The sequence below is a fragment of the Pongo abelii genome, chromosome 14 (assembly GCF_028885655.2).
Source record: "Pongo abelii isolate AG06213 chromosome 14, NHGRI_mPonAbe1-v2.0_pri, whole genome shotgun sequence".
Classification (NCBI taxonomy): domain Eukaryota; kingdom Metazoa; phylum Chordata; class Mammalia; order Primates; family Hominidae; genus Pongo; species Pongo abelii.
Window position 1 is genome coordinate 103,011,614 of NC_071999.2, and position 10,897 is coordinate 103,022,510.

Below are 10,897 nucleotides of genomic sequence, written 5' to 3' on the forward strand. Positions count from 1 at the left end.
CCTAGGGGAGCTCTGATCTATCCTATATTTCTGGAGCTGGTCCCCGTCAATGAGCCAAGGACTGAACTAAAATTGAATTGGAATTAGACTGGCTTGTGCTAAAGGGCAAAAGGCTGCAGTGGGATGTGAGAATTGGAAGACAGCTTGGGGGCCTGCTCCGCAGTGGGGTCCTTTCTATGGCTTCCCTGACAAATGGACTTCCAGACTCTGTTGGAAAGACGGGGTTGGGGTGGGCAGCCCATTCCATTGGTAGGCTTCTCAAATCATGGAAAGGATTGCCCTTATTTTAAACCAGTATTTACTTTCCTCTAATGCCTGCTGTTTCTCTTTCATTTCTCAACTTCTCCATCTCCTTTCCTGCCTCTTAACACTTCCCTTGTCCTTTTAAATCACAGATATCCTGATCTCTATGGGATTCTTCTAAAGAGAACCACTTAATAATGGGTTTATTTTCAGTAATCCATTAGGTGGAATTAGATAAGATCTGTGATTGTAATAACCACAGAACCTGAAAATTAATAGGTGGTCAATACATAGAAATTACAATGTAAATACCGATATGATGTACAGGAAAGCATGGGAGCTTTGAAATCAAATAGGCCTAACTTAGACTGCAGGTCGGATATTAACTTGCTCCAGTGTCACTTTTCTGAACCTCTGTGGCTTCAGCTTTTATTTTAAAAAGTAATGATAAAACCCGTTTTACAAAGTTGTCTTGAGGATCATCTGTGGAAAGCATCCATAAAGCATGTAGCACAGTTCCTAACACATTGTAGGCGCCCAGTAAATTCTAGTCTCCACACCCAACCCATCCTTCCTCAACTAACCTACCTCATAATCCCAAGTAGCAGTATAAAGAGATTAAGGAGGCCAGCAGGCACGCTGGCTCATGCCTCTAATCCTAGCACTTTGGGAGGCCAAGGCGGGTGGATCAGTTGAGGTCAGGAGTTCAAGACTAGCCTGGCCAACATGATGAAACCCCATCTCTATTAAAAATACAAAAATGAGCTGGGTGTGGTGGCAGGTGCCTGTATTCCCAGCTGTTCAGGAGGCTGAGGCAGGAGAATCGCTTGAACCCGAGAGGCAGAGGTTGTGGTGAGCTGAGATTGTGCCACTGCACTCCAGCCTGGGTGATGGAGCAAGACTCCCTCTCAAAAAAAAAAAAAAAAAAAAAAAGAATACTAAGGAGAATATACGTTCAGCTTTGTTCTTTCTAGTCCCATGTCCTTGGATAAATCACTTCACCTCCTTCATGTAACCCTATCGTATAGAACCCCATCTACCACAAAGGTTTGCTGTAAGGATCAAATGAAACAGCAGATGGGTAATAACTTAAAAATCATGGTATTTTCTGTAAATGTAAGGTATCGTTATCGCCAGCAATAATTTATCAGTGAATAATTGCTGAACAAATGAATGAATGAACTATCTATTCTTTCCACCCCATGCCTCCCCACACTGGAGCAAGGAGGAAAAGCCCAACAAACTCAGTATTGAAAATTGGTACATACGTCTTTATGGAAACATATGCACATGCATCAATAGGTACAAATGCAGGCAAATACTCTCATAGGCAAATACTCTCACATGAACATTTGGCAGAAGAGTCACTTGACTCAATGCTGATGTAAAATTATAAAAATTTAGATCCCTCTTGTTAGAGTTGTCAACTACTGATGCTCTTCCTCTAATTTCTTCTAGGAATTTCTATTACATCACAATGTTACGGGATCCAGTGTCACGTTACCTGAGCGAGTGGAAACATGTCCAGAGAGGGGCCACGTGGAAAACCTCTCTTCATATGTGTGATGGAAGAAGCCCCACCCCAGATGAGCTGCCTACCTGCTACCCTGGGGATGACTGGTCTGGGGTCAGCTTGCGGGAGTTTATGGATTGCAGCTACAACCTGGCTAACAATCGCCAGGTGCGTATGCTGGCTGACCTCAGCCTGGTGGGCTGCTACAACTTGACTTTCATGAACGAGAGTGAAAGAAACACCATCCTGTTGCAGAGTGCAAAGAACAACCTGAAGAACATGGCCTTCTTTGGGCTCACTGAGTTCCAGAGGAAGACACAGTTTCTCTTTGAGAGAACATTCAACCTCAAGTTCATCTCCCCCTTCACACAGTTCAACATCACGCGGGCTTCTAACGTGGAGATCAACGAGGGCGCCCGCCAACGCATTGAGGAGCTAAACTTCCTGGACATGCAGCTTTACGAGTATGCAAAAGATCTCTTCCAGCAGCGCTACCACCACACCAAGCAGCTAGAGCACCAGAGGGACCGCCAGAAGCGGCGGGAGGAGCGGAGGCTGCAGCGAGAGCACAGGGACCACCAGTGGCCCAAAGAGGATGGGGCTGCAGAGGGGACTGTCACTGAGGACTACAACAGCCAGGTGGTGAGATGGTGACCCCTTGCCCTCTCCTCTCTCAGGAGGGGGAGGATGAGCAGGCACATTGACCTTCTTCTGTTGAGGTACCTTGGAGAAGCTGGGCCATTCTGAGGACATCTGGCTGTGTGTGCTTGATTTGGACATCTTCTTCCTTCTTTGTCTTCATTTTTATCCAGCTGGAGATTACCGTCTTGTTCTTTTTTTTTCTTGACATTTTGCAATTGGTGATATTAAGTAGGGTAGGGGTGCATCACATATAGACCGTTTTAGAAGGCCAAGGAGAGCCACACAGAAAAAGGAGACAGTTCCTGTGATCTCCTTTGCCAGGAGCATAGAATAGTTTGGGTACCAGGAACCCACAGAGGCACACATGAAAAGCCAAATTATGGCTTGGATGTTCTGCTGAAACTGGTCTATGTCATACTGTCTCCTGTTATGAGAATATCAGTCGGTATAAAGAGAAAAAAAGAGAAAAACATTTCAGCCCTTAGATGAGGTCTTACACCAACCCCCACTTGGCTATTGGCTGTCATCTTGAACTCTATTTGAATGTGACTTAAATCACAAGTAACGTGTTTTGTTGTTGCAGTTGTTTTGAAACAAAATTATCCTATTATTGACCATTGCTAGAGACCCACATCCTACAAAATCCTGACACCATAACCTTAAGCCATGCCCTTCCTTCCATCTTTTAGGGAACGGGGAGTGGATCCAGGACAGGGGAGGTTGTAGCCCCTGAGAAATGAACGTTGGTAGGAGCATTTAAGAGAAAATTTGCTTATTTGCTAATGCCTAAAGGGGTCTCACTTTACAAATTGTTACTTTCAATGTGAGGAATGAATGATAAATTAAGAGAAAAAAATATCAGGAAGGTCAATATATGCCTAACATTTCTAAACTGGCCAGATAACCTTAGATTTTAAAGGTATATTTCAGAGTTTAACCTTTTTGGAGAAGTTATATTCTTTAATCAGGTACTACCAGTCTTGAAATTTTGCCACCACAGAGAGAAAGATGTTTTTAAAAGCTTGGCCCAAAGAATAGGAAGTTAGCTAGCATGTATACAAAATATATTTGAGGTTACTAAATGGATAAGAACTCTGAATTAGGCCAGGAGACATGGAACACCATTCATGGGATGGTTATCACAGGAGTTTAGACAGACTCTGCCTCCCAGCATCTTGAATATCTCCAGCCTGTTCACTGTTTTCTTCCCACACAATCTTTACCTGTTGTTAGACTGTAGCCACAGACAGTAAATCAGGCCAGAGTGTCTAAAACTGGACAAGAAATGTGTTGCATTGCTGAGGTCTTATTTTCGCCTTTTCATAATCCCAACTACAATAACAAGAATTTTATTGAATAATAAGGAGATATGTATGGAAGAAGGAAGAGAAAGCCTTTGTCTAGCATTTATTAGGAAGATCAGAGTGAGGGGGAAGTTTCAAAATGGATGGATCTGATCAATCCCTTCAAGGAGCTGAAGGCAAAATATGTGAAACCCCTAAATCAGATTGAAAAGCCTATTTCATTGATATCCAACATGTTTGATGTTTAAGCTAGCTTTACCTAAGCCACTTCTCAGCCTCCAGAATACTCTCTCTGGGGTTGTGAGTCAATCAGCCCACAAGCATTCATGGAGTGCTTACCTGCACAGAGGGAAGTCCAGCAGCTCCACCAGATAGAGATCTGGAGATGCTTCTCTCACTGTGCTTGGCTTCATCTGGGGTGCAAGGGAAGGCATTATCGGGTGGCTCCCTTGCTCCAGGAACTGAAGGAGGCCCTTTTCATACCTTAAATATATTCTGCACAACAAGTGGATATTGTTAGTCTCCATTTCATAGATGAAAATAGTGAAGCCCACAGAAAATAAGTAGCTCCTCCACGGGTTGTAAGCTAGGTCTAGCTGACTGCAAAGGTCAAGTTCTCTTTACTCCATCACCGTATCCGTATGGAATAAGGGTTCATCCTACCTAAAGCTTCCTGCCAATAATGCAAGAAGCCAGCTGCAATTTCCCAGAAGCATTTGTCTCTAACCCATGTGGGTAGCCCGACCATGACAGCACCACGCTAACAGTGACCCAGAGCCATACTGCCTTGGGTCAGTCCAGCCCCCTCCACATCACTGAGCCATCAATGAGCTGAGAGATCAATGACTTTTTAGGCAGCTGTGTTTTTTAAGCCATATACAAGGGTAAGTTAAAAGGGGCCAAGTAAATATTGCTTGTTAGTTGGTAGAGATTAGGCTCACAAAATATTTCTCCATTTCCAGTGATTTGTTCCTAAGATAAGAAGGGAAGGAGGATTGCAGCTGGGATTAGTGAGCGGCTCTCTCTCTAGCTTCTCATCTCATTGTTAGGATCTAATGTTCTGCCTAGAATAGCAGGACTGCAAATTATCCTTCTGCCTGCCCCTGTGACACACACACACACACACACACACACACACAAACAATCCAGTGTTTTGTCATGTGGAAAATCAAAACAAGTTAGAAGGCATTCAGACTGTTTCTTTTAAACTCACTTTAAAATTTTGGCAAGGAATTCATGCATAACTGAAACTTGAAGGCAGCCCCTGCTCACTTCACGCTGTTCCTTAGGCACCTTGGGATTGGTATCAAAGGCTTCCACTGCCTTCTGCTGAAGGCATGATGTATGGGGCTCCACTTGAGACCAGGTATCAGGATGTTCAGAGGGAGCCAGCTCTTTATGTTGGCCCCAGGCCAGTGCTGAGCAAATTAAAAAGACCGACATGGGCTTCCTCCCTCATATCATTTCATTCTAAAGCAGCAAGCTTGTCATACCCATGGGGTCCTATGTTGATAGAAATGGAGAGGTAGGGATGCAGTTTATTCTCCAAAAATTGACTGCCCACCTCCATGCTGAGTGATGCTCAGGGAAATGATGCCAGCAGAAGGCGTCTGGGCCTAAGGATCCATGGAAGTCAGGAACATTAAATCCCAAACCAAATCAACTCCAGATATATCAGTGTCAAAAGCCCAAGAAAAGACAAAAAAGAAAAAAACCATCCCCAGGGGTTCTATGACTCTATTGACTCCTACACTTCTTTCCCTTCTCTTGGCAATGGAAGCTCCAGTACCCAGATTGGAGATTAGGATGAGACGTCTTTGTGTATATGTGCACGTGTGTGTGTGTGTGTTTTATTAAGGACAAAGATACACACTTATCTATTCTGTCTCCTTCTAGCTTTTAGGCAGCCTACTCTTGGAAACTGGAGGAAACTGCCCTGAGAATTATTAGAATGCTCATAATAATAATTGGTAACATTAACAATCAGTGTTAGACAACAGTGAGGCATATCATGTGTTTTTATTAAAAATGATAAAGATGTGTTTCTTCTCATCTAAAGGAGGTAACTTTGTCATAATTAGTTTCATTAAAAGTTTGAAGTATGAGGACTCTTTGTTATGCCTTTAAGGTAATTTAAAAAAAAAAATCTGAGTAGACATAGTACTAATATTGGCAAGAAAGTCCCCAAGATAGACCTAGCAAGGAGATAAGAACAGATCATTGAAAAATAAATATAAATGGATTGGATAGAATTCCCATTCAGCTGTTTTAACACAGAAATTCAAAATAGTGACTTAACGTGGATGCTATTTCTCTCTTACTTAAAGGCAAACTGGTTTTACAGCTCTGGTGTGTGACGTTAACAGATGCCTAGGCCCTCTCCTGTTGCTCTGTCATCCTAATGTGCTGCATCCACCTCATGGACCAAGATGGCTGCCACAGCTCCTGCCATCACATTTACATTTAAGATCGTAGAGAGGAAGTGGAGGGAAGTTGCACATATTGCTTCCAGTCATATCTCATGGGTTAAAACCTAGACATTTGCCACATCTAGCTGCAAAGAAGGCTAGGGAATGTCTTTATTATTGATTGTCATGTGCCTTGATAAGCATAGGGAGTTCTGTTATTAAAGAAACAATGTGAAACAATGTGGAAATTAATACTGATAAAGACTATCAGTATCTGATACAAAAGGGAACCAAACAATATTTCAAGTGCTTTTTAATGTCACTTACTTCATCATATGTTTTGCGAAAGATAAGACTAAAATTCATCACTTTGTGTAGCATTTAATGGTTTTCAAAACATTTTTGCATGTGCTGTCTCATTTGGTCCTCATTACATTCTTGTGTACTAAATAGGACCTCTATTCATTTTGCCACTTGCTAGTTTGGGATGGAGAGTCAGAGATGTTGAAAGATTTCCCAACGACTCATTTATGAGCAAGAAAGTTGCTTAGAGCCCCAGCCTTTTGACTTCATAGCCTTTCCGACTACTTTATGCAGCTCAGCATCAGTATTGGGATTGGGAACTGCAAGAATATGAAATCTAAATCTTTATTGACTTATATCCTTCCTTACCTTTTTTGACATGGAAAATGCCAAAGACACTGGTCAAGTTTACTCTCAGCTCCCTACCTCCAGTGAGGGGGCCTCTTATTAGGAATGAAATATCCAAGAGATGGGAGGTGTTGCAGGGGAGACCAAAACTCAGAGGAGGCATTCAAACACTTCTAGCAGGGTGTCTACTCCATCCAACTCAAAACCTATTCAATATGAAGGCCGAGGGAATGTGCTCACAACTCCCTATTAAGGGAAATCAATATAAACCCGCCCCCCCCACCCACCAAAAAGAAAAAAGAAAACTCTCCCTTTTTAATGTCTTCTTCCCCAGGCTCCTGGTACTTTGTCAGCAACATACTGCTTTCATTCTTAAAGGTTTCATTGACTGTTAAATGAGTCCCTTTGCATACTCACTGGAGAGAGGAAATGCTTTAAGTTGTCCTAAGATAACATCTGCACACAGAGAGTTTATCTGATTCCTTATCAACCATGATTTCTATCTGAGGTCCTGTATAATGGGATCATTTAGAGATGGGGGTTAGGGAGAGTAGGAGTAACTCTAGAGAAAACTGTGGCTCCTCAAAGGAGGCAGATCTTTCCAAGGTAGAAAGGTAATGAATTAAATATATGCCATGCAATACTGAAAAAATAGAAAATGACTAAGATACAGTCTCTGTCCTCTAGAACTAGGGCAGCCTGGAAACATATGGACTATAATTATTTTAGCTATTTAAAAGAAATGAGTGAAGAGGATCTTGAGACAGGACCAGAGCATTGGAATGGTTGTAGGGACTGAAAGCTGAGTTGGAAGGATCAGATCCAAGAGAAAGCTGGGTTGGACTTACACAAGAATACCCTGATCTGATCGCAGCTGTGACTCCAAGGTTTTCCTTTCCCATAGTTGCTGTGACCCCATTGGTCACCAGAGCAACTGCATGTCTTCAGGCTGGGTATTAGGGCTGGCTGGGTCTGATGATTCTACCCATTTTGTGCCATCTGAGGAGCATGCGAGGGTTCTTTCTCCAAGGCACTTTCGGCCTTCCTTCTTCTCCCCTTCCACCATCTCCACTGGACATAAGCCAATGCCTGCTCTCTTCTCACCACATTCACCTGAACAAATCTGAGCTAATTCCTTGAGACTTCAAATTAGCCCTTCTGAGCAAGTGGGCAGGTTCTGAAACCTGTGTGTTTTGTAGCCTAATGAATTGATGGAATGCACATGAACCCATCTTCATTGCATGTGAAAGAACCAACCTGCCTGGCAGAGGTGCAGAAATTTCCAGAGGACTGGCCTAGCTATAAACACCAGCAACATCTGCAACACAAAAGCCCTTGAACTTCTAGGCAAGGACTCATGCTAACCTAGCAGCACTCCAGATTGAGAACGCAGATGGACAAGTGTCTCTTGAGCCTGTGTTCCAAGATGTCTGTGGAAAGGATTGCAACTGTCATCCTTTGGCACACTCAGTGGAACCTGTGTGAGCTACATGTTCTGCTGCATTACGGGAACTCATCAAAGGGCCAGATTGACATCTTGCCAGAAAAACCAGTGTTTTGAGGAGCAAAAGTTTTGTGTACTTCGGTAATTGTCACATTTGTCTTCCACCTCCTTGACATTTATTTGTTAATCATATGATCATTTTTTTTTCACTTTCGTTTTTTTCTTTCTCAGAAGTACTTCTGGGGCTTTGATTGCATTATTTCTCTTTTAATGTATCATTTCAGTGTTGGAAAGAAAAATCTGGATCTTTATGTGGTGACCCATTTTAGATTAAAGATAGTTATTCAGTAGATAGTAAATTATTTCTCTTAAGAGATATTTCCTTTTATTTCTGTACAATAATATGTATGAACTCAGTTACTAGGGGACTGTATTGTGACATTATCAACCTTTATTGCTATTTAAAAATGATAGTTTGTAGAACTGAAGATTTCCATTGATGTGAAGCACAATTTAATGAATAAGTTAAAATATTAAACTGTTGTGATGTCAAGAGCAATTGTTTTCCCCTGTGTTTTTGTCAGAGACATTTTTGCAAAATGAGCAAAGTCACTAAAACACTTTAAGGGATTTATGGAAATGGAATCCGTAGGATCAGCTTTTTCAAAATTGGGAAATCCATGCTTTGGATGCAAATGTGGTTATTGGATGTGAAACGTGAAAAGCCATAAAAGACAAAGAAAATATGGATTGAAACAATGTAGAGCCTCTGAGGCCAGAGAGGATTTTATAAACTCTCAAAAACATAAGCTTCTAAAACCATGGTTCTCAGTAACTCTCCCCCTCGCTGCCCACCCCAGCACATTGAAATCCACTGTGAAATGTGAAAAAGCCTCCTGGAGATGAAGGGATCAGGTACAGATTTGAGAAACAGAAGTGGGAGAGAAACAGGGTTTGGAGCAAAGGATCTGGGAATTCAGTCTAAAAGAAAGAAAGAGACAAAGAAGGAAAGGAGGGAAGGGGGAAGGGGAAGAGAAAAAACAGCAGAAGAAAATCACAAGCACTAACATGGGCCTCTCTCCAGTGTTAAAGTGTATTTCTCCAATGTGAGATTTTATTTTTAAATAATCAGTTCCTGTAATATAAGCAAAGAAGGAGAAATTTCTAGTAGAGGAAAAAGCTCATTCATTCAAAAATTTCTTGAACAATGCAATTTACTTGATATGGTTTGGCTGTGTCCCCACCCAAATCTCATCTTGAATTGCAATTTCCATAATCCCCACATGTTGTGGGAGAGACCAGGTGGAGATAATTGAACTATGGAGGCCGTTTTCCCCATCCTGTTCTCGTAATAGTGAGTTAGTTCTCATGAGATCTGATGGTTTTACAAGGGGCTTTTCCCCAGCTTCATTCTGCACTTCTTGCTGCCACCATATGAAGAAGGACATGTTTGCTTCCCCTTCCACTGAACTACGAGTCAATTAAACCTCTTTCCTTCATAAATTACCCAGTCTTGGGTATGTCTTTAGTAGCAGTGTGAGAATAGAATAATACATTTTTTTTTGTTGTTCTGTAGAAGTGGGAATTGTGGATTCCTTTCTTGCTTATGGGTGAGATTTGTAACCTTAGAAAAATGTCATCTGACGATGTCCCTCTATCTAATGGGAATCATAGGTAAGGGAACTTGGCTTTAGAACAACCGAAGTAGCGACAGGAAAAGCTCCAAAAGACAGTGAAAGTCAAACACACACAAACATGGCATGCATGTGCATGCACAGGCACACACACACATGCATGCACACACACGGCACAAATACACATGCACACACACACGTGCATACACAGAGCGAAAGAGTTAGGGGGCTTTTGTCTTCCAAGAAAAACCTCAGATAAGAGAAGGACCTAGGAATCCTAAGGTTCACTTCTTTTCCCATTCACCTTGGAAATAGTGTTGAAAATAAGATTGAAAAAATGTTGAAAATATTATTAAAAATCTACTCTCAGGGTAATATGGTTTTACTTTCACAGATCAGTTTTCATATAAAATATAAATTTGCAAATTAATGGAGTATAAAATAATCCAACGTATGTTTTTATTTCATATAACGTTAATTTTTTATGATTGTAAAGTAATACATCATCTTAGATAATATGGAAAATACTAGTTTAAAATCCATACATGATAGAGCCAGACTCCGAGATTATTTTGATCAATCTCTTTCCATACTTTTTATGCATTAGCAATTATGATACAATTTTAAATAACCAATAATTTTAGGAAATTGGAATCATACAATCTATACAGTAGAAATACATATATTAACATCTGAATAACTATTCTTTTAAAATGCAGTTTTAATAGCTGCATGTAATTTTGCCATTCCCATATTTTTGGTCATTTTGGTCATTTTCAATTTTTCCACTAATACAAATAACACTGAAATTAATATATTTGTACCTAAGCAGCGTCTATGTAGAAGGCTCTGTAAGCCTGTTTGAGATAGGACAGTGGACCACTTTGTTGTATCATCCCAAAAATCTGGAAAGAAAAAATATTCAAGATTGTCAAAATTGCCTAGAAGCAGCTAAATGAATTGTCAACAAAAAATTTCATCTACGTAATCAAAGAAAATTATATGTATCTCTCTAGAACCACCCCACCTGGCCTAGGACTGAAGTGTTCATTCTTCAA

The 10,897-nt window shown here is 41.1% G+C and overlaps 1 protein-coding gene across 1 annotated transcript in view; it reads left to right on the top strand.

The window, feature by feature from the left end:
- The window catches only part of HS6ST3 (heparan sulfate 6-O-sulfotransferase 3), a 757,823-nt gene extending 749,059 nt beyond the window's left edge, over nucleotides 1-8,764 (top strand). The window contains exon 2 of the mRNA XM_063715005.1: nucleotides 1,702-8,764. Coding sequence (XP_063571075.1) covers nucleotides 1,702-2,410 — 709 coding nt within the window. The 3' untranslated portion in view covers nucleotides 2,411-8,764. The remainder of the gene's footprint in view (nucleotides 1-1,701) is intronic.
- Nucleotides 8,765-10,897: the final 2,133 nt, after the last annotated feature.